This window comes from Microcebus murinus, chromosome 11 (genome assembly GCF_040939455.1).
Source record: "Microcebus murinus isolate Inina chromosome 11, M.murinus_Inina_mat1.0, whole genome shotgun sequence".
In the NCBI taxonomy this organism is placed as follows: domain Eukaryota; kingdom Metazoa; phylum Chordata; class Mammalia; order Primates; family Cheirogaleidae; genus Microcebus; species Microcebus murinus.
In genome coordinates, this window is record NC_134114.1 from 14,913,102 (window position 1) to 14,938,245 (window position 25,144).

The 25,144-nt window shown below is 32.1% G+C and overlaps 1 protein-coding gene across 3 annotated transcripts in view; it reads right to left on the reverse strand.

The window, feature by feature from the left end:
- CDH18 (cadherin 18) overlaps positions 1–25,144 on the reverse strand; it is an 854,315-nt gene that overhangs the window by 72,780 nt on the left and 756,391 nt on the right. For all 3 annotated transcript variants that reach the window (XM_076007946.1, XM_076007945.1, XM_012738455.3), the window contains one exon: positions 6,117–6,370. In XM_076007946.1, coding sequence (XP_075864061.1) covers positions 6,117–6,370 — 254 coding nt within the window. The remainder of the gene's footprint in view (positions 1–6,116; positions 6,371–25,144) is intronic.

Genomic DNA, 25,144 nt, shown 5'->3' on the forward strand with positions numbered 1-25,144 from the left:
TCACCTATCTAGACTACTATGTGTTTTCACATCTAGATATTTACGGATTTTTAATACCATCCTTCATAAGGATTTCTAATATTCTGCATAAAATTAGATCATTCAGGAAATATTTTTTTCTATGGTGTACAGTTGACTCATTTTCTCTTTCATTGAGAAATATCTAAACATTGAAAAGAAATAAATTTACATTTCCCACAGTACTTCACAGAATTCATAGTTCTGGAAACAATTTTAAGATGCAAGACAATTACCAATCGTTAAAGCTCATATTTTGACTTCAGGATCAATCTAAGAAAAGAAAAAAGCTACTATGTAGTATATCTCATTAACACTGTGGACCAATTTACAGACACATGTGGCCAAAAAGGTTAATATGAGGGAGGAAATATTAAGAGAGATTCAAGGGCTACTCTAATACTATGATTGTGACATATCATTACTATATATTCATTATGTCATATGTCAAATAAGCATCAAAATCATATCTATACAAAATGCCACTGCAGAAGTTGTATGACTGATGATCAATAAAATGTCCCTTATGAGGTACTGGTAATCCCTGGAGCTATCCACTAAAGGAAGTGTTATTAAGTTAGTGCCAGATCAGAATTGTTCAGTAGTCCTTAACAGTTGTTTAATTGGATAAGTCCCCTATGCAAACCTTAACTAATTTCATAAATGGAAACATTTAAACCTCACTCAGCACAGGTGATTTTCTTGCAGAGTTGCCATTATAAGTTATAAATATGGGTTACAATTTTTTAATCCTACAACTGTTCTCTGTTCTGTCCTTCAGTATATGCACAATTTCATAGTTATAGTAAACATCTTTTAAAGCAATGACAAAAATATTCAAATAAGATGAAAACTCATTATTCAAATTAGTACTTCATGGACCAGCAAATAGGCAGATAAGTTATGACCACAGTAAAATGCCTATCTCAATAATTATTACTTTTATTCAAATATTTTCTTCAACAGAACGTACTTTAAACAAACTATTCGGGTCATCATTTGACATTCAATTTACCTTTGGTTACGTAGGGATAAACCCATGATAATTATTTGTCATATTAAAGTACATTGGAAAAGTTATTTTTCATTCCGATAACAAAATTTCAGTCCTCAGAGGCATTTATTATTTTCATTATACTCTGCCCACCTCACCATAGAAATTAATTTAAAACATATAATGGAAAATATTTTTATGTAGATTTATTTGGAGAAATATCAATTGATTCAAAGTACAGAACTCTTTCTGTTGTTACATTTTAGACACTTCTAGGTATAGTAGGTGAGTGGTAAATCCAATTTCTTTAAGATTTCCTCCCTCAAATAGCAGTTTTGTGAGTTTTATTGAATATTATAAAGGGCTGCGATAAAGTTTATTCAATACTTACCTTGTGGGATATAACAGCAGTTTGGCCTCATCTTTAGCTTAACAAAAATCACACACCTGAAGTATAGCTCAGGTTCATCAAAATTTTAAGGTTTTCTTTGTTATCTTTGGGGATGCGATTTATTGCACAAGTCAAGCATTGAGAAAATAAACTTTCTCAAAAAATAAAACAAAATATTTCTCACATGATAAAGCAGGTTTCATGGTAGTGTTTAATAAAATTGGGCAACACATCTAGCACATGGATATTTTGGAAAACTTAACTTAGTCAACCAAAACTTCTATCCGGTTAAACAAAAGAAGTAAAAAATCTGTACAATCAATTATAATATTTTGCTATGTTATCTATGCCTCTAAGTAACTAGATATCAGCAGCAACTCCATCGATCCTGAATTCTAGAAATGCTAGGGAACCTTTTTTGGAATTTTTCATTTCATGTTAAAGATACTATGTTAAAAATATCAGAAATTATCTTCAACATCAAAATATTTTTAAACATATTTGCTGGTTATTGCTCATTTTTCTTTTCAAAAGTTTGTATCCTGCATTCAAATTCTCTCAATCATTTTTTCACTCCCCCTCTTCTACTTTGTGAAATGACATCATTATTGTGAAATATCCCTTATTTTCTTGTTGTGATAACATTCAAAATTAATGTGGTATTCCTAAATCCACTCTTGTCCTGAATTATGTGAAAACCTTAGAAGTACAGAACAAAGAAAACATACCAGTAAGGATGCAGGAGACATACTGGAAGCATTTGTCTACTAACGCTACAATAAATATCAGAATAGGCTCAGTAAACACTTCTAATACTCTTCAACCATTTTTTCAAAGGTATGTTAGAAAGGTTTCTTTTAAACTGGCCAATATTTCCAAATATGATTACAGCTTTATTTATTTCTTATGTTAGCATACAAATGGGCTATCGGTTGTTTTCTAAATAGTGTTCTCATGAGCATTAGAAAAATTATGCAAACTATTTAATATTTTTTATTACCCTAAAGTTATTATACAAAGAAAACATTCAATAAGTAAATGCATATAAAAATTCAGCTTATAAATCAGAATGGAAAAAAAAAGAAAGATGAGGGTACATACTTGTTCATGTACACTTAGCTGCTAAAACTCTTCTTCATATGAGAAATGTGATTGGGGAACTTCAATAAACTTTTTTCTTATAATAAATCGAGTACAGTATATCTTCGACTTTACACTATCAAGAAACTACAAAATTAAAAACAATTTTATTCCTGAGATGTTGCTAAGTTAAAAAGAGACTTGACTGTCTTTCTCATCCCCCTTTTCCAATGCATGAAGTGAATTCACAGATAGGAACCCAGGCACCAACGTTATACAGACTGTTTCAGTGTTGCTAAGAGGTTTATGGAAAAATATATAAAGTCCCTGTCTAACAGATAGCAAGCAATGAATGACCAGTCACTATTTTTAATAGTCACATAATATAAGGTTACATTTCCAAAAGCTCTCTAGCTTCTTATGTTCAATGTAGGATTGCTCATCTCTCAGTAGCTTATCTGTGAAATTCCTGAATTCCATTTGTAGTATGCCAGCTAGTAATTGTAGCCTGTTTAAATCAAAGATTTTTTCACTGCTGGTAAACATCCAGGCACTTTTTTTAAAGGTGATGATTATATTGCTGCAAATTGCACATCTTGTTTACAGTTGAAAAAGACAAAACCTAGACATGGCATATTCTAAGAAATCTGAAGAGTTTTACTAGTAGTTTAGAAGATTGAAATACAAAAGACTGAAGTCAGGAAGCTGTTGACAAATGCCTGTAAAATTCAAACTCCCTTTCATTACCAATTCTACAAACTTGGAGTTAATTGCATTTTGGGACACATGGCAAAGTACATCTTTTCAATGTGCTTTTCCTTAATTAGTACAAACATTTGGTCCCTGAGAAAGGTGGAAGTATAAGAATTGCTTTTGTGTATGTTAATGTTTTCTGTTTTTTATTCACTGTTTGCACCTAGAGGCCTATGTGAATGACACATTTTTATTAAAATCAAGAATAAATATTATGTAAATTATGCCCCAAACAGCAGCTATGGAGTCTAATTATTTTAAGGCAGCTTTAGCAGGAATCATTTTAGTTGTCTAACCAAAACAAAGCAGAGAGAATAATGCATATGCTAATAGATTTATGCTTCTCTACATTAGAATTTGGAGACAATGTACAAATCATATTTGCATCCAACAACTGGTAGAATACATGTATAATAGTGAGCATATACTCAAATACTTCTAATAATAAAAGGCAATTACTGAGGCAATTAATAATAATATCACAGGCAATTAATTGTCTATAGACATATGTTTTTATTGATTAAATGTATACATTGAAGCATTCGCATGACTACATCTCTATGAATTACACAAATGGATACATATTTCCCAAAAATATCTTTTCAAAATGTCTTTCCATGAGTACAATTAATACTCCAGTTTTACCAATCTATCACTTGGTTTGTCTCTTACTCTATATCACATTTTCTCAACCTCAGCACTGTTGACTCTTGGGGCTAGACAATTCTTTCTGCTGGGAGCTGTTCTGTGAATTACAGAATATTTAGTACCGTCTCTGACTTCTTCCTCTAGGTGCCAACCTCACTCCACATGCTGTGGACTAAATGCTTGTATATTCCCAAAATTCATGTTGAAGCCTAATCCCCAATGTGATGGTATTTGGAGGTGGGGTCTTTGAGAAGTCATTAGGTCAATCTTTCATTAAAATGGATGAAAACTAAGGACTTTACTTAAAAAAGCAAAAAAGTTTTTTAAAGATTTCAAACTTTCTAGGGTCTTAGGATTTCCAAAGATATAAATATAGGCTAACTAAGGCATTTGACACATTTATTCAGTCTTTTTGATTTTGTCATAAATTAGACAAAAAAAGTTTTTGATTACGCAAGAAAGCTTTAATGACCTCTACTTCATGACATACTAAAATAATAAAAATATTATTTGGTGAGTACTTATCATGTCCTTGGCACTGTGCTAAGTCCTATGTTTCAATCTAATTTAATTCTATTAACATATTTACATAGCTTTATTCCTTCTTTATATATTAGAAATTTGAGATTCTTCAGGTGTGAATGACAGTATAAGATCGCTCAGCTAGTGGATAGAGATACTAGAATTCCAACACTGGCTTTCCTGTATTCAGAGTCCAATTAAACAACCCTATCAAAAAATGGGCAAAGGACATGAACAGAAACTTTTCAAAAGAAGACAGAAGAATGGCCAACAAATATATGAAAAAATGCTCAACATCTCTAATCATCAGGGAAATGCAAATCAAAACTACAGTGAGATATAAATTAACTCCAGTGAGAATGGCCTTTATCAAACAGTCCCCAAACAATAAATGCTGGCATGGATACGGAGAGATAGGAATACTCCTACACTTCTGTGGGACTGCAAACTAGTTCAACCTCTGTGGAAAACAATATGGAGATACCTCAAAGCAATACAAGCGGATCTACCATTTGATCCAGCAATTCCACTACTGGGCATCTACCCAAAAGATCAAAAGTCACTTTGTGAAAAAGACACCTGCACTCAAATGTTTATAACACCACAATTCACAATTGCAAAGCTGTGGAAACAACCAAAGTGCCCATCATTTCATGAGTGGATTAATAAAATGTGGTATATGTATACCATGGAGTACTGCTCAGCTTTAAGAAACAATGGTGATATAGCACCTCTTGTATATTCCTAGATAGAGCTGGAACCCATTCTACTAAGTAAAGTATCTCAAGAATGGAAAAACAAGAACCACATGTATTCACCAGCAAATTGGTATTAATGGATCAACACCTAAGTGGACATATAGGAGTAACATTTATCAGATGTCAGGAGGGTGGGAGGGGGGAGGAGGGGATGGGTTTATACAAACACAATGAGTAAGGTGCAACGTTTGGGGGATGGACACGCTTGAAGTTCTTACTTGAGGAGGGAGGGGACATGGGCAATATACGTAACTTTAACACTTGTACTCCCATAATATGCTAAAATAAATAAATAAATAAGATTTAAAAATCAAACAAATAGACAAACAAAAAAACAGAGTCCAATCTCTAAGTCAGCACTTTATACTGCCTTGGACAAGTTAGTATTTATTAAGTGATTACCAGGTGCTGGCCTCTTTGCTTGGTGCTTTATGTACATTGCCTCATGTACCCTCACAATAACTCTGAGAGATAGACATTATTTTACCTCTTTTACATAAAAGGATAGATTATTTTCCAAAGCCACAACTAGTTAGAGGAATTAGACTTTTTTAGAGATGAGTATAATTCCCAAATCCTTTTTGTACTATAACTATACTATCTATACTTGCCATCACTACAGAAACAAAGAGTTCTCTTTATGATTTAGTATGTGATTAACTATTTCTACAACAATTTTCTCTGTTAATTATGTTCACTTTCATTAAGTCAAGTGGAAAAATTAATCTGTGTGGTCAATAATACATCTATGAAGATAGCTAAATATATTTTTATTTGACAGAAACCCATTTACTAAGCTACTCAGTTAAAGAATCACCTAATATTTTAATTTAATTATATTAATAGGAAAAAACATGGAAATAAAATATTCAAGTATTATTTTATTTATGTTAACTTAATGTGAGAGGCAATAAAAATCTTTGTACATCTAAAAGATCGAAACATACCATACCTTACTAAGCTATTAGCACTGTCAGGATCTTGTGCCAAAACTGTACCAACGATGGTCCCGATCTTGGCATTTTCATAGACTTCCATGACATAGGAAGGCATGGAAAATAGTGGTGGTTCATCTACATCCCCAACAATGATCTTCAGCATAGTAGCATCTTTAAAAGGACCCAAGTGAGAAAAGCGAAAGTCAAGATGTGTATTTGCTCCTTCTATGTTGAGGGTATATGACTTCTTTTTCTCATAGTTCAGTGGCTGTGGGGGAGAGACAAGATTTTCAATAGTATGACTTTATTACTTTTCAAACAAGCATTATTTTTTTCTCATTTTTGAAAAAAACAACTGTGATAAAGTTATGCTAGCTTTGTTTTAAAACAAACTATAAAGTTTGCCAAAATAATAACATCTGAAGTAGAAGTCACAGAAACTTATGCCTGAATTGACAGTGATTTTACACAGCCCTAAATATGGTGATAACTAGGTACAAAAAGATATGACTCACAGCCAAATAAATATTGCTTTGGGGGTCTTATTATTAGGTTTCCTGTAGTAACTTCTTTCTATCTCTTCATCAACTTATATTATTAATCTTAAAAATATCTGCTACTAATTTCTAACAATTTTAAAAATAAAGTAGTATGTTTTTACATTTAAACAATTTATCTCAAATCATTAATTTTAAATACATCATCAATTTATTTTTATATTGCTTGTCTTAAACTTGATATCTTATTTTAAAATATGATACATTTTTAGTTTTTCAAGTCAATGCTTTTTTGAATTAAAAAATAGATTTTATACAAAATTTTGAAGTTCACTTTTGTTATTTTGATTGTATTTGCTAATTTGTCTGTTTTGCTGGTGGTATTATTTCATTTATTTGTTTTGTTTTTCATTTCCTTTACTGTGTTTTGATGTTTGAATCAACTTTGTTTGTTTTAAATATAGCCTTCTTATAATTTGCTTGTTTATACTATTTTATTTTTAGTTTTGAGTCTTTATTAATAGTTCCTTGCAATCTTTTAGTTTGTTTCTTATTTTTGATTGTCAAACTGATATTTCCATGTACCCTGTTAATATATATCAGGCATCATGAATTTGACTTAGCTTATAAAAATGATCAAGGTTAGTCTTTGTCTTGATCCAGAGAATATTTGGTCTACTATAGGATATAAAATAGTAAACAGACATTTTATAGCACTTTGTATTTAGTGCAATAAGATGCATTGGGAATTATGGACATTGATGAAAAGCATACAAACTCATGTATAGGGGTATATAAGAGCCTTTAGGCAATATTTCCAAGAGAAATTGCCTTTTTGGATAGGAACCAAATATTTGTAAAATATTTAGAATAATGCACATAAGAGGGTCTGTGAGTGAGAAATGAAACCAGATTTAGTTTCACAAGCTAAAAGTTCCTGTGATGAAGTTAGTCCATGTGATCCAGAGGCCAGCCTTTCATTTTGAACCTGATGAAGTATCCATTGATGCTGGTCTCTATGACAAATGTCTGTGAGAAAAAACAGAATAGAGATTTTTTTTTTTTATTCCTATTTCTGCCACTGATTTTTCACTAGCCTGATTCAACCTAGAAACTTTCTTTCTTAGCAGGATCAGAGAATGGACATTCCTTATAAAGGGGCTCATATCATTTTCTTACCCTAGTGTCAATGCCTTAGTCAATTCAGGCTGCTACAAGGAAACATCACAGTATGAGTGGCTTAAACAGCAAGGATTCATTTTTCACAACAAGACTTAGACACCCAAGATCGATGTACCTGCAGAACCACTGTCTGGTAGGGGCCCTCTTCCTTGTTTTCAGATAACCTCTTTTATACTGTATTTTCAACATAGCAGAGAAAACCATCTCTCTTGCGTCTCCTCTCATAAAGGCACAAATCTCATTTGTGTGGGCACCACCCTCATGATGTAATTATCTCCCAAAACCTAACCTTCAAATAACATGACACTAGGGATTGGGCTTTAATATATGAAATTAGGTGGGGGAAACACATTCAGTTCATAGCATCCAAGGAGAAACTAACTACAGTGTCCTTAATATGATCTTGTAAATGGAATGATCAGTCCTGCTGAAAATTGCTTTTGTTATCTCTTCTAAATTGCATTGGAAAATTGGCCTTCCCAGGAATTGGAGTTTACACAGAAGGCAAAATACCATTTCATTTCTAAACCAGTTATTAAGACCATAAAACCTAGAAAACTAAGATCACAGGGACATGGATGAGGCTAAGTCACTATGATATTTTACCAGTTTTTATAAAAGAAAATAAAAATTTTTTAGATCTTAAAAACAAAAGTTGACCATATATACAATACATAAGCAATAACATATGATAAAAATGTTATGAAATTTGGATTTATATATTTTTATAGAAGGGTTATGAACTCTTCAGTTTGTGACTTATCAATAGGGATTTAATTTCTTCCAAGGGACCCTACTCTAGGAATAAATTGACGAAATAATTAACACCCATCTTATTTGAGGAGTTGTATATTCCTAGTTGGATCCACAGATTAAACTTTTTTTTTCTTTTCTTGACTCTTTTCTTCTTTACATTAATAAGTGGCTATCTTTAATTCATTTATCAATAAACTCCATCTAAATGTAAATAAACTGTCCTAGAAATGGTACACATTTGCCTTGCAATCTATAAGGAATTGGGTGGATGGAGATGCCCCTCTTGGCATTAGGAGTTAGAATCAAGTATATTGCTCATGAAAAACTAGAGCCTTGGTGTGTTTATCATTTGCTTAAGATCAGTGTTTATAATTTTTGGAGTTAACCTGTTGCATATGGTAGGCGTTACCATGCCTAAAGTTCTTTTCATTACATATGAATATTTAAGACATTAGAATTAAAATATCAAGATTTATTTACTTTACTATGGATGGTTAACACTCCTTTCTCATAATAACATTGGATGTTAAAACATTCATCTCCATTTATTTATTTCAAGCTGTGCATCCAATATGACAGATATCTCTTGTTCCATTTTATAGAAAGTCCCTTGGCAAGTTAAATGTCATTTGTCTTAACACTAACCTACCTACTGCTAAGGTGCAGGCTGTTTATGTGGATACATGGTTTCATGTTGATGATCGTCCAATATATATTTAACTACCTCAGGGCAGGGATAATCATTTTGAGAGACTTGTTTGCCAGAACTGGCAGATGGATGGAAGGGGACCCATGTGGAGCCATGAAAGAATGAGAGAATTATTTTAGGTTGGGACAGAAATTTAGAAACAAATGAATTAATGTAAATGGCAATATTTTAACAACCTCATTTACGAAGAGAAGCTGCTGGGGATGACTTGAAAGTATAGAACAACTGGGAGGAAATTATCCCCATTTACTTATTCTTGGATATGTCATGATTATGTATAAAATTTAAATTATGTTATCCCTTGTTTATTATTATAACCACAATAGTACATAAAGAGGATATTAGGATTATAATTATTAATTTTTTACTACTGTAACTCTGGCAAAGCTGTTGAAGTGTACATCACCCATGCCTTCTAAATAGGTCTTCCAGAATTTTCTAGCAATCTTTTGCTACTGGAAAGCTATTTCTTTGGTGTTTCACTTTCCTTAGTGACCAGCATATTTTTTAACCTATATATAGTCTATCAAAAACAGTATATCCAAAACAATGAACTGTGTATAACTAATCCCTAATTTTTATAAGAAACTGGAGAACAAACTTAAAAATGAAAATTAATCCATGGTATTGAGTTATCATACAAAGCAATAGCATGAAATAGGTGGCTGAAAGTTTATAAAACACAAAATGTTTCCTGCCTTAAAACATAATAAAACAAAATCATAACTCCATAAACATGAGGGATAATGTGAACATAATAAAGGAAGATGGGGAACCAATGATTGCTCATCAGCAAAAGTTTTTTTCCACCTCTACATTATACTGTCAATGGTTTGTGTTTTCAGTTGTTTCTGGCTGAATTTTGTTAATAATCATTCCGATTAAATAAGTAACTAACACCCAAGCTACAGAAAGAATAAGGGAAAGAGCTCTCCTTTTAGAGCTGCTCTAAGACTTAGGGGAAAAGTAGGCTCAGTTCTTGACAATTTCTTCATTATGATTTACTCTAGAGATTTTATCTCACCAAATTATTTGAAAAGGGCTGATTATCTGAATATAATCTATCTCATTTCACAAAATTTCAGAACTAAGACAAATTTCTCTTTTTGGAAAACTGCAACTCTGGATTATCAGTTTGGTGTTCAATGTGAGAAATAAGTAAGCATTAGGCAAAGGTGTTCTACTGGAAGTCTCAGTATCAGATTCTTTTCACATTTTTATAGAATTTGCCTTGGGTCTACTTCTCTGGACCAAACTCACTTGTAGTCTTGTCTCTGTGAGTTTAAAAATAAATCCCCCATTTTGTGTGTGGTGCGCACCACCGGGGGATTGGACACCCTTGAATCTCTGGCACATCGGGGAGAGGGAGGGAGGCAGGGGCAATATTTGTAACCCTATCAATATTTGTACCCCCATAATATGATGAAATAAAAGGAAGAATAAATAAATAAATATAAAAATAAATCCCCCATTATTGATGTTCATATTTAACAAGTATTAAGTCAATGTTGCCAAATCTAATTAATTAAACTATGGCTTCCCAATTAAATTTGAATTTAGGATTAAGTATGGAATTTTTAAATATAGTATGTTTCAATAATCACATGAAACATAGCTGTACAAAAATTCATTTGTTGTTTATCCAAAATTAAAATTTAGTAGGTGTCCTGTATTTTACCTGGCAATGCTAACTATGGTACATTCACATTCCAACATTCATGATTATGATGATTGTCATTGATAATTAAGCCCTCTTATTAAGGAAGAAAAAAGTATTAGAAAATATAATATGGATATGTATAGGCAACTCACATCCTTAAAAAAATAAATTAGATTTAAGAATATGAAATTGTTGATATAAAATTGTACAACATGTATAAAAGGAACGTTTATAGCATTTATATTTTTCTAACACTGAACCATTCAAGTATTCCTGAAATAATCCCACTTGTGGTGGGTTTTTTTCTACTGAAATGGTGTTTAAACTGCTTCTGTGGGTACTGATAAATGAGATTGCTTCATATTTGTATTGGCTTAAGTGTTTGTGTTAATTTTATTGTATTAGGTTCTAGGGCTGCCATAACAAGTTACTACAAACAGGCTGAGTTAAAACAACAGAAATTGATTCTCATGAGGTTCTGAAAACAAAAAGTCATAAATTTGATAGGGTTATACTCTCTCTGAGGAGTTTAAGAAGAATCTGTTCTTTGCCTTTTCAAGCTTCTGTGGCTGCTCTGGCTTTCCTGGGAAAGAAGACACCTCCGCAAAGTTGGGCATTAAATTTGCCTTGTAATTCAACCACTTGCAGAATTAGACTCCTGGTTTGGTATTCAGAAATCTCAGCTTTGTGTCTATTGTTGATAAAGATTTCTTTCAAGGGAAACATAAAAGATTTTAGGTAATTTATTCCCAGGGCAGAGGCAATGGTGAGCAAAACTATGGGCTAGGAGAGCAAAGTATGGAGCCCTGGAAGAATCTACTCAAAATGGATTAAAGATTTAAATGTAAGACCTGAAACTATAAAGTTACTACCAGAGGGGAAAGCTCCATAACATTGCTCTAGGCAGAGAATTCTTGGATATAATCCCAAAACCACAGGCAACAAAAGCAAAAGTAGACAAATGAGATTACATTAGGCAACAAAAGCAAAAATAGACAAATGAGATTACATTAGGCAACAAAAGCAAAAGTAGACAAATGGGATTACACCAAACTAAAAAAAGCTTTTGTATAGGAAAGGAAACAATTAATAAAGTGAGGCGACAACCCTTAGACTGGGAGAAAATATTTGCAAATCATACATCAGATAAGGGGTTAATATCCAAAATATATAAGATACTCAAACAACTTAATAACAAGAAAACGCATAAGCCTATTTAAAAAATGGGCAAAGGTATGAAGTAGACATTTCTCAAAAAAAAAAATAAAAGACATACAAATGGCTACAATATATAATAAAAGGCTCAACATCTTTAATCAAAGAGAAATACAAATTAAAACCATAATGATATATCACTTCACATCTGTTAGAGTAGCTATTATCAAAAAGATAAAAGGTAGTAAATGCCTGCTAAAATGTGGAGGAAAAAAACCACATATACCCTGATGCTGGTATTATAAATTAGTATAGCCATTTTGTAAAACATGTGCAGCTTCTTCAGAAAACTAAACATAGAATTATCATATGATCCAGCAATCCCCCTATGGGTATAGGCATAAAGGCATTGGAATCAATATGCTCAAGAGATGTCTGCACTCTCATGTCTGATACAGCATTATTCACAATAGCCAAGATATGGAAACAACCTAAGTGTCCATCAATGTATGAATGGATAGAAGAAATATATTACATATACACAATGGAATACTATTAAGTCTAAAAAAACCCCAGAAAGTTCTGTTATTTGCTACAACATCCATAAATATAGAGGACATTATGTTAAATGAAACAAGGCAGACACAGAGACACAAATATTCTATGATCATACTCATACGTGAAATCTAAAAAGTTGAACTCATAGAAGTAGAAAGTAGAATGGTGGTCCCCATAGGCTTGGAGTAGGGGAGTGGATGGGGGAAGTTGAGATGTTATTCAATGTGCACAAAGATACAGTTACATAACAGGAATAAGTTCTGGTGTTTTATGTGTTTTATGGCATAGCAAGATGACTATGGTTAATAATACTATATTGTGTATTTTGAAATAACCAAAAGAGAAGATTTTAAATGTTTTCACCACAAAGAAATGATAAATATTTGAGGTAATGGATATGTATACATGTATTGAAATATCACTTTGTATCTTATAAATATATACAATTATTATTTGTCAATTAAAAATAAAATAAAACTGAAAAGAAGATACCTAATGGGATTTTCCCTGCTTAATTTTGAACTTCCTTTGGACTGGTACCAAAAGGATACCTTTATCCCTTCAGTTTTTGCCCTGTTGGAATATCAATGTCTCTAACCGTTATCCTGGGCCTCTCCTAGCAATGTATTTTGGAAGAGGATAACTTGTTTTCTAGTTTCACAGTCCACAGATGAAAAATATTTTGTCCTAGTATGAAAGATACTCAGAGATTCACCCATACCTGATTAAGGTGATTTAGATGATGAGATTTACAACTCCTGAATTGATAATATTTAGATAAAGTTTTGCACTTAGAATTGATTTGGGAAGGGGTTTTAGGAAGACTTTTAGGAATGATGGAATGGACATGAACTTTGAGGAACCAGAAGGCAGACAATAGTAGGATGATAGTGATGTCCCAAATATATGTATATAGCTAAAGAGGCAGTTAACTTAGATGGTAAAAGATGGGAGGAGGAGTTTGTCCAGGATTATCCAGTTGGGTATTAAATCCAAGGACAAAAGTCTTTATAAGTGAGGCAGAGGGATATTTGGCAGAGTAAAAGGGATGAGGTAATATGACCACAGAGGCAGAGATAGGAGTGATGTGGCCATGAGGTAGCCAAGGACTGGAGCCTTCAGAAGCTGGAAGAAGGTACAAACAATGCTCCCTGCTCCTCTAGAGTTCACTGAAGAAGTCCAGCCAACTACCTTGATTTCAGACATCCAGCTTCCAGAAATGTGAGATAGCACATTTTTGTTGTTTTAAGCTACTCAGTTTGTGACAATTTGTTACATTTCTAGGAAACTAATATAGACTTATTTGCTTTATATAAAAATACAGTGGAAATTTTCTTTCTTTTTAGAGAGCTGAAAGATTTAAATATATTGCAATTGTTCTGTCAGATTTGATAGAATTCCTTAGTGAATCACTATGTCTTGTATCTTTAGGGAGGTAGTTCATTCCCAAGTTTCTCAATTTCTTATATGGAAATCAGTTTGTATATTTTTTTCTTTGAATTTGCTTTTAGCAGCCTTCCCCCAAACATCCTTCACATAAATTTATTTGTGTAACATTAAGAAAATATCAGGATATAATTTTTCTAGCTGATTATTTTGTGTTATTTTTCCATGTTTCTTAATATGATTTGTTAAGGTTTATTTGTTATACTGTTTTCCTCCCCCAAAATCAGGTTCTTAAAATTTAATATACATTTGTTTCCTAACCATCTTTGTTTATTAATTCTTTTCCTGCCTTTTTCTTCCTTTTGTAGTTATATATTTAATTTATTAATATCTAATTTTGCTCTTTATCTTATGTCCTTGATATATTTAGAATTATACATATACTATCAAAAGTATTTAATTTGAATCCCATAATTTCCATATATGTTGTTTTCCATTATAATTTTTCTCTAGAAATTGTGCAATTTGTTGTGCATTTTTTTTCTTTTAGAATTCTTGAAAGAAACGGTGGTTGTTGTAGTTTTTAAATTCTCAGGCTGAGAAAATATTTTATTTTCTTATTTTTCACTAATTTTTAGTTCATTATATTTGGATGAAACGCTTTTATCTGTATTATTTTGTCTCTTAGGGCTTTATTGAGAAATTCTTGAAGACTAATAATAGTATTTAACTGTATTAAATATTCCATGGACACTGAAATAAGAAATATATATCTTTAGAATGCAGATATTGATTTACATCAACTTTCCTATTAGTTACTTAACTCTTCACATTTCTAAAACACTTCATCTGCATGGACTAAAATTCCTGAAATGTAATTGTTTTCTATCTGTTTCTAGATAAAGCCACTGTATATATTATGATTTCTGTTTTCTGAGTGTAGTTGCTGTGTAAAGCGTGGCACAGATATTTATATTAATACATATTATATACTCACACTGAATTGATCTCTTTAAGATTGTAAAGTGCTATTTTTTTATGATTTCAGTTTGAATTCCATCACAGTGGGCATTGAAATCAGGTCTTACTTTCTTATTTATGTTACTTTTTATTATAATTTTATTCTTTTGTTTGTTTTATGTGTCTCTAGTTTTGGTGTATAAAATTCTCCTGATATTTTGTTACTTAGAAAGGCTTATATTTTTGTTCTAGTGACTACTTTCATTCTTATAAATTAATGTAGTATGCTTAATATGTATTTCCCTTAACAGTAAGTATTAGTACCATGCAGTAAGCAGCACTTAAAATAAAATACTATTTCTATATTCACCCATTTCCCTTACATATTAGTAGCATTATTTTTTAAATTTTACCTTTGTATTCCTAAATCTGTTTATAGTTCTAATATTTGATTTATTAACTCTGACCTATATTCTTTGAATCCTGGCTATTACTACTATAACAATCAATTAATTCAATGAATTTTTTCACTTATAATCTTATTTATTTTTAAAAGAGGTATTGTTTCTATATTTTTTTAAGGCATATATTATTCACATTCTACTCTACCATACTGGTCCTGATATTAATTACAGTCAGTACTCCTGCTTGTCACCTTTTTTATTACCCACAAGTATTTCTTGGTGAGATAATGTTTTTTCACAAGACAATATCCCTCAATTTTTTTGCTGCAGAATATAATTATTGGTTGAATCTAAATACAGAATTTTAAATTGATAACTATTAAGGGTCATAACTTTTATTTAGGTTGGTTATTCTATCTGCTCAGGATATTTTCAGTTTTATTTATTTTTAATTGGTAAATAATAAATTACACATATTTTGGGGGTATAGTGTGATACATTGATACATGTAAACAATACATAAGGACAAAATTAAGATAATTAGCATATCTTTATGATTTGAATTATTTGCCTATGATATCCATACTTGAAAGAATGTGGCTGGATATAAAACTCTTGCCTCACATTTATTTTCTTGAACATCTGGTAGTTATTATTCTACATTATCCAGACATGTTTAAAAATAATCCCATTGTAAGACTTCCCTGACTGCTCCCTGTCTTTGAAACATTGATTCTTTTTTATCTTTGACTTCATAAAAATTTAAGCAAACCTATACCATTAGCACTTGACATCTTATATTAGAATGATATTTCATGTCTACTCAGTTTTCCCTAAGAGGAAGAATATTATCTAATTAATTTCCATGTTTCATGTATTTGGAATAACTACTTGTACATAGAAGATGATTAACAGATCTTTTCATCTCATATATAGCTATGCTTAGAGTACAGGAAAAGTGTTATGTGGTTTCGATTTGAAAAATGAAAAATTTCATATTATTTATGAAATATGAATAGTTAACACCCACATGTATGCTAAATAATTAACATATATTAACTCATTCAATCATCGCAATATCTCTGTGAGGTATAATTGTTCCCTATTTACAAACAAGGAAGCTGAGGCACAGAAAAGTTAAGAAACTTCTTACAGACAACAGCCTGTAAGTGACACATTTGGGATTTAAACTCAAGCGGTGGGACTCTATAGGTTGTGCCCTTAAGCACTAAGCTATCCTGCTGGATATCTAATCAGCAAAAAAGTAGTGTAATAAAATGTTTCATGTTTATGAATAAACAAAAATTTTAGTGTAATATAATGTCCTTAAAAGATGCACTTATGCATTAGCTTTCCAAATCTATACCATTAAAAATGAATTGATAAGTTCACTAATTCTAACTAACAGAACTCTGAGTATCTTTGTAACTTCTTTAATTCACACACTCAATAGAGCTAAGAAACTGAAATGTCATTTGGGCAAAATCTTTCATTTCCATGGGCCCCTGCTAGAAGTGCTTATTCTGGCATAATTTTAACTTCCTCAGGCAATTGGGTTTCTCTTACTTTTCTTTAGCTACTGCTCAATATCCTAATTTAACAGCTCACTGTCAATGAGTTAATGCTGATTTTCATTTTAAATTTTAGTTTCTTAATTTCATCCTATTACTCCCAGTAATTACTTTCACATATCATTGCTCTTTCTAACTTGTAAAATAATACTTTTCCCTCTTCGATATGAATCCACTTCATATTACTGTAGATAGTTATCATCTTTCCCATCAATTGTTTTCCAGCTAGCTCTATATATTTAGGACTTTTTAATTGTTTCTCATTAATCACTTCTATTATTCTTTAAATCACCCTATTATATTCCTCTTCTGAAACTACATAACCATTACAGATACAAGGATACTGGAAACACTGTTTAGCCAAGTTGATCTATGATTCAATTCTTCTTAGAGTTCAAGGAGGTTCTAAAATTCTGTTTTCTTAAGTAATATGAGAAGGGACTCCCTATGACCTCTCCTTTGGATACTTTCCAGTCCGCGCCAGCATCCAGATTTTCAATTGCATGTGTGGGTAGATAATAATAGGGTTAATATCAACTCTCATACATGAAAATTGTCAACTTAATTATTTAAAAATAACATAATCATGGAATAGTGACTAACATTATTGTTAATTTTCATTGTGTGAAAAATGTGTATTGTAAATGATGGTATTTTATTAAAACACAAGAAAAATGGTATGAATTTAAATATCATTTTTATAGCTAGACTTTCTTATTATGATATGGTTTTTGCTCCTTATCAGAGGACTGTCCTGGATAGTGGACATTCTGTGGAGAACAGAACACAAGAAGCATATGCTTTCTTGTTATGGATTTCTCTATGAAGAGGACTATAATACTCGTTCATTTTGTATAATTCCAAGGATATTGATACAAATAAATAGTACATGCTTGTTTACTGTCATTTTAACACTGAAAAAATAAATGCAAAGGTCTTTCATTTCAAATAAATTAAGTGTACATTATATTGTATAAAGTATATTGATAAATTATTTATGTATAATTATACTCAAGCTCATAAATGTATGTATGTACATCTGTGTATATGTGTGCATATATATAATATATAATAAATAATTAAAAGTGCCCACACATATAAAAACTTACCAATGGCCCATGGGTGTTTATATTGCAGTTTAACTCATCAAGATATTTCATGAAAGCATTAGTTTCCATCTAGTATACTAAATTATATTATAGGCATATGTGTCCTCAAAATAACTAATTAGCATTCAATATAGTTTCAAGAGATTTATCACTCCAGGCTCATGGCCATGCCTATAGACGAATAGCATAAACAAAAATTTCCTCAAAGCGGTCCTCTGTCAAAAGTCATTAGAAATACAGTGATAGATTTCATTAAATTGAAACGTGGACTCTTCTGTCTATTGCCTGTGGCTGAGCAGAATAAATTTCCAGATATTAAAACCTTATAAGAATAAAAACAGAAGTATGGCTGAAGTTTTGGGAATAAAATACCTAATAAATGTTCAGATTTTATACCTTCCATTAGAATTAGAAACCTATTGCTTCTTATGTACAAACTGTGACATGTTTGCCTGTGTATTCGCAATGGGTTGGGGTGCTTTATTTTTTGCTCTTTGTGCTTCACAGTCCAAAAACTTAAAAAATCTAGTAAGAAAGAACATTCTGACCCTCATTCTGTTACTCAATGCAAGTCTAAGAAATGACTAAGAAAACTTCAATAAATACAATCCATTAAAAGAGTAAAAATTTAGTGTGTGGTATAGATCTAGTATGATCATAACTGAACATATTTTATGTTTTTATCAATGATTGACTTTAACTTTTAAAAATACATTTACAACTTATTCTGTTTACTCTCATGATCCATCCCAAATCACTTGTTACATGAAGTGCTATAATGATCTTTTATACTGTAGAGTACGAAAATTAAAAACGAAATACACAGTATCTGGTTAACAAAAATGTCTAACATCTCTTATAAATAAGGACACACTTGTAGTACACATAGAAACAAATTGAAGGGAATTATCAGTACATTCATGGTGAATTAATTAGAAAAAGATTTACCCTATCAGAAGCAGCAGCTATAAGAAGGATATGGAATTGCTAGGTTTTCTATATCAAGAAATTATAGAAATACATTCTATAATATGTGAAACAGAAGAAATAATCTAAAGAATATTTGTGACTGAAATATAACTGAAAATGTTGCACTACAAAAACAGTATTTAACTTGAACTTTGAAGGAAAAAAAGCCTTCTCTTGGAGAAGAAAGGGAAGTAGATTACCAAGACGATAGCATGTACATGTGATATAGTATACACAAGGTATTACATTCTTAGTTTGCTTCCATGTGAATTGAATAATATGAAATAAGGAGCAGCAAAAATAGTAAATGAATTTTTCTGTAAAGTATAATTAAAAATTGGTGCAAATAGAGGGAGAAAAGAAGACAAGAAGTAAAGATGTTGAGGTAGTGTTATAATCACTAGCCAGACATGGCTTACAGCACAATTTTCTACTCATTTTGTTTGTTTTTCATAATCACCTTGTATAATGCTGAAATAAAAAAAAAACTGAAGCTTCAAACACTTGAGATAATGTCACATATTTCTTAAATGTTAAGATATAGAATTATTTTCTTTTCACAGTGAAGATTATATCTTTCACCATCCCTTGTTGACTTGAAGGACAAGTTTAAGATTTTTCTGCTTAAATTAATAAGCATTGTATAGGCAGTTGAGGTAGCTAGAAGAAGGACAGTTACCATACAAATGGTATTTGTTGAAAATAGGGGGAGCAAATACAATCAGTACTGTAAGTTTAAAGAAAAAATTAATATTGGAGTAAATAGGGCAAATTGATACAGAAACCATAAAAAGGACTTTGAGGGCCGGGCGTGGTGGCTCAGGCCTGTAATCCTAGCACTTTGGGAGGCCGAGGCGGGCGGATTGCTCAAGGTCAAGAGTTTGAAACCAGCCTGAGCGAGACCCCGTCTCTACCAAAAAATAGAAATAAATTAATTGACCAACTAAAAATATATATACAAAAAATTAGCCGGGCATGGTGGCGTATGCCTGTAGTCCCAGCTACTCGGGAGGCTGAGGCAGTAGGATCGCTGAGCCCCGGAGATTGAGGTTGCTGTGAGCCAGGCTGACTCCACGGCACTCACTCTAGCCTGGGCAACAAAGTGAGACTCTGTCTCAAAAAAAAAAAAAAAAAAAAAAAAAAAGGACTTTGAGAGACTGCTAAGGAGAAACACATCACTAGCTACAAAGCTAGTATGTTAGAGGAAAGAGAGCATCCACTTGCATTCATCTTTATCTTTTCTCGCCTTTCCACCGAGTTAGGTTCCATTAAACAATGAATGAAAGTTATCAAAGTGCATTTAACTATGTACCATGCCATGCACCAGTGAATTTGACTTGGCAACTTTCTGATGAAGGAATGATATGGACAGGAATGTGCAGACACTCCTGCTGTCTGATTTACAGACCAGTGCTGATTTTGATCCGGAGATTAGCTGTTCTGCTTTGCTAGCTTGAGTGAGCTGCCTAAAGATTAAATGAGGAGCAGGTTTTAAGGACTGTTTTATCCATTTCATACCATCTGAATCAGTATCTCTTGAAGGTTATAGTACACAGAAGTTTATAGTTAACTTTCCACATTGCAATTATTTACAACATAAAACATAGCAATGAAGTAATTCTGAGATTGATAATCCTAATCTGAAGGAACAAAAAATTTATGAATGCAAACATTAACACATCTCCGAGGAAATGGAGACTACATCAAAAAATATATTCAGGGAAAAAAGTGAAAGATAATTTGAACTCATTAAATGCCAAGATTATTTTTAGCACATCATCACTTAGTACTTTTACACAGTTCAAACAATTGTCATTTTGAAAATACACATTGTGTGTGCAAAATAGAATGAGCTATGTTAAATATATGTACATGCACACATCCATACATTATTTTACCTTCGTTTCTCAGACAATGTCATATTAATTGCAGCCATAGAAGGTGGTAAGGTTTCCCCATTGTAGAATCTATCTAATTCTACAGTAGGTATTCATATTTCAGATCATGTGTGTAATCAAACCATTTACCACAACTTTTATGTTTTGAAAATATGATATATTTTCTTATTTTATAAGGACAAATAGGTCTCAATGACAAGGACATCCCCCACCCACACACACTCAGCCTACGTCACTACAAACTTACCCGCAGGCATTCGCTGTTCCCTTCTGCCCTACGGTTGTCTAAGTGAAGGAGGAATAAATACTATCATAGGTTCATTCCTTCCATCTGCGATCAACACCTATTCAGGGCTAGCTCTAGCTCCAGCACATTTTTTAAAAAATTAATTACCTTCTGTTTAATATCCTTGATGTCTTGTCTCTATTGAGCTTTTACCACTCTGCATAGAAACACACTTCAGTCTCCCAACTTAAAATGAAAACTTTTATTTAATCATGTTCTCATTTGTTTGCTTTATGATCCTTCTCCCCAATGTTACTACTAAGCTTCCCAAAGAAGATAGTGTGTTTTTCCTCTTTTTATTCCCCTATTTCATGTTCCCCATTCTCTCTCCACCACATCATTTGTTCTACTTTCCATGGGAGCAAAGAATAACATTTCTTTTAACCTGAATGTATAACATGAGTAACTGCTCAGATGCTGAAGACAGACTGACCAAGTTCACTTTGCTGTCGGCTTTTTACCTGGACACCATTCTTTATCTCTCCATGATTTAGTTTCTTTAGCTATATACAGTGGTGATAATAACACTCCCTACTTCAAATACCACGACAAGATTAAAAGGAACAATAATGGTTATGGTAACTCAAAGACTTTGGAAAAGTGCTTAAAGCCTGTCCTGATACAGGGGTTATACTCAACAAATACTGCTTGCTGTTATTATGACTGCGATAATAACGGTCATGAAAGAATGAAACCTTTTAGTTGCAATCATCCAGTAATTCTTGTCCTTCCTTTTCTCAAATACAATTAATATTTATAATCCAAAATTGTTTTTAATTTCTAGAACACTTCATGTTTTTGAAGACTACCTTCCTCTTTTACAGCATTTCTTGGGAATTTTTAATGGCAAAATTCTCTCCCATTATTTCAAAATTTCCTCCAAGGCTATATTTATTTCCCTCCTTCTGTTTGTTTCTTAAATATTAGCATTCTCTGGGATTCAGGATTCTTCATTCAGAAAGAATGAATTGAGATCAGGTTCAGTGGCTCCTGCCTATATTCCTTGCATTTTGGGAGGCTGAGGTGGGAGGATCGCTTGAGGCCAGGAGTTTGAGATTAGCCTCCAGACTGGGCAATAGTAAGACCCTGTCTCTACAGAAAAAAAAAAAATTAGGTGTACGTACTGCAGCCCCAGCTACTTGGGAAGCTGAGGCAGGTTGAGGTTGCAGTGAGCTATGATGAGACAATTGTATTACCCTGTCTCAAATATATATATATATATATATATATATATATATATATATATATATATTAATTCATTTTACCTGAATTCATTTAAGTGATGCAGCCATCCAGGAAATGAAAAGCAAGCAATCTTCTCTTCACCTTTTCCTCCATATCCCCACACATTAATTACTCTAATGTTTATTGAATACCTACTCTGTGTCAGAAAATGTGCTACATGTTGGGAATCAGTGATAAGTTAACACATGGTCTTGTTGATAGGTTTATTGTGTCAACAATTAATCAGAAATATTGATGTCAAATAAGAGCCAGTCACTTCTTGCTTACATATTTTCAATGGCTTTCCATTTGGCAAAATTTTAACAAGGCCCTGTGTGTTCTTGTACCGACCAACTGCAACACTCCTTCTATCTACTATGGATTTAACTATATTATTTTGATCCCTTAAATGTACCATGTCCCTCTCATTTCAGACACCTAGTACATTTTCTCTCCTCTTCCTGGAATGGTCATCTTAACAATATATACCTAACTCAATCCCAGGTTTCTTTCAGTTTTCCATTCAACAATTGTTGAATACTAGAGGATCAAATATCCCAAATTACTCCCCCCATAGCACCATATAACTCTTCTTCATAGAATAGACTTTTTATTGACCTAGGAATGTGTGTGATATTTGGTTAATATTTGTCTGCTTCCATAGAGTGGAAGCTCTGTGGAAGCAGGGACTAAGTTTGGCTTTGCTCCTATATAACCTTGCATAGATCATGTGGAGTACAGCAATTGACACATAAGAGACACACTCTCTCTCTCTCTCTCTCTATATATATATATACATACATACATATATATACATATATATTTGTTAAAGAAAAATATGCACATTGACTATTTTCATTATAACATTCTTGAGCTAGATTTAACAATTTTAGAAAAATATCATAATGAGAACATTTATTATAGGTTAAGAAGACATTAATATTTTATATATACCAGTGATGAGGACTGCTCTCTAAGTGTTTAAAACTGAGTTCTGCTTAGTAGGCCCCTTTGATAGCATTCAAAATACAAGCTAACTTTCTGTTTTAAATCAATATAAAATTATAATTACTAGGAAAATAATTAATGAGATTTCATATCATGCCAATAGAAAAGTATATACAAAACAAATGAGTAGATAAGCAGATAAATAGATTCACTTCAACAACTACAGTAATACTTTAGAATAAAATTTATCAGCCTGTGATCTAAACATATCCTGCAGTAGAATCACTTGAAATACTTGTTAAAATGGCAAATATCTCACTCTAATCTTACTGAATCAAAAATATCCAAACACAGGGTCCCTGGATTTGAATTTCAACACAATCCCAAGCCAAAATCTTAGCAGATGTAAAGATTTAAATGTACTACATTAGGAGTTACACTGAGAATGTTCTTTTCTAATTATCTATGTTCTACTTCATTTTTACAAGGACAAGAACATCGTATACTCTTAAAAGCAAAAAGTAATAGTCTTGTTCCCAGAGACAGATTCTTAGTATTAAAAAAAAAAGAAGAAGGGAGGAAGTTAATGGTTTCACTGCAATCCACTTGATGGCTTCGTAACCATCCAGCAAGATCCTGTTTCCTAATGAGCATTAGCTAACTTGCTGAAGAGTAATGGCATTAATAAAACTGACAGTCATGATAAATCTGTTATCTAAAAACTCTAAAATCTGTTGCATGAATGTAAGTTTTTTGAAAACACAAAAGATGAGCTAGACATTTTCTTGTTAAATTATGCATATATTTGGAATAAAATGGAAGAACAAATTATTTAATAACAGAAGGCAGAGAAAAGAAAGGATGATGACTCATATACTAAAATATTAGGCCATTTGGAAATAGAATGAGACAGATGACAAGAGAAAAGCACAGAGGGAAACAGAAGATATGGCATAAGTACAAGATAAATGATAGAAGACAAGAAAGAGCAAGAAAGCAAAGGAGAGCTGGGGAAAGCAAGGCTCTATCAGAGACTGGAATTATTAGAATGCCAAAGATGTTTGGAAAGCCAAATCTCATTTAAGGAAGTTTTTTGTACTTCCAGTTTTCAAGCAGTGTAATGAAATTATCAGTTCCCTTTCTGTTGAATAGTAGCATTAATAAAAAATTAAAGTAATATAAAATAATGTTTGCTATAATTCAACAGGCTTATCTTCAATTTATATACAAAGCACTCAGTGTTGTAGGTTAGCATATTTTTAGCATAGTCTTTTTATCTCTGCCCTATCATATTCTTTAGACCAACTGTGATTTAGAAAATAAGTTTTGTATTAAGCTGGATGGGGTTGGAGACCATTCTAAGAGAAGTATCACAAAAATGGAAAAGCAAACACCACATGTAATCACCATTAGATTGGAACTAATTGACCAACACTATGTGCATATATAGAAATAGCATCCATTGGAAATCAAGCAGGTGGGAGGGGGGTAGAAGAGGGGGGTAAATTTACACCTAACAGGTACAACATACACTATCAGGAGGGATCGGCACACTTAAACTTTGACATAAATGGTACAAAAGCAAATTATGTAACCAAAACATTTGTACCCCCATAATATTCTGAAATTTAATAAGGAAAAAAATAAGTTTACTCTACTTCATAATATATCAACATTTAAAAAATCAGAACAATGTACTTTTCAAAATGTCCTTTTCTATGAGCCTTTATAATATTTGTGTGGTCTATTGTTGAGTATTTTTTTAAATAA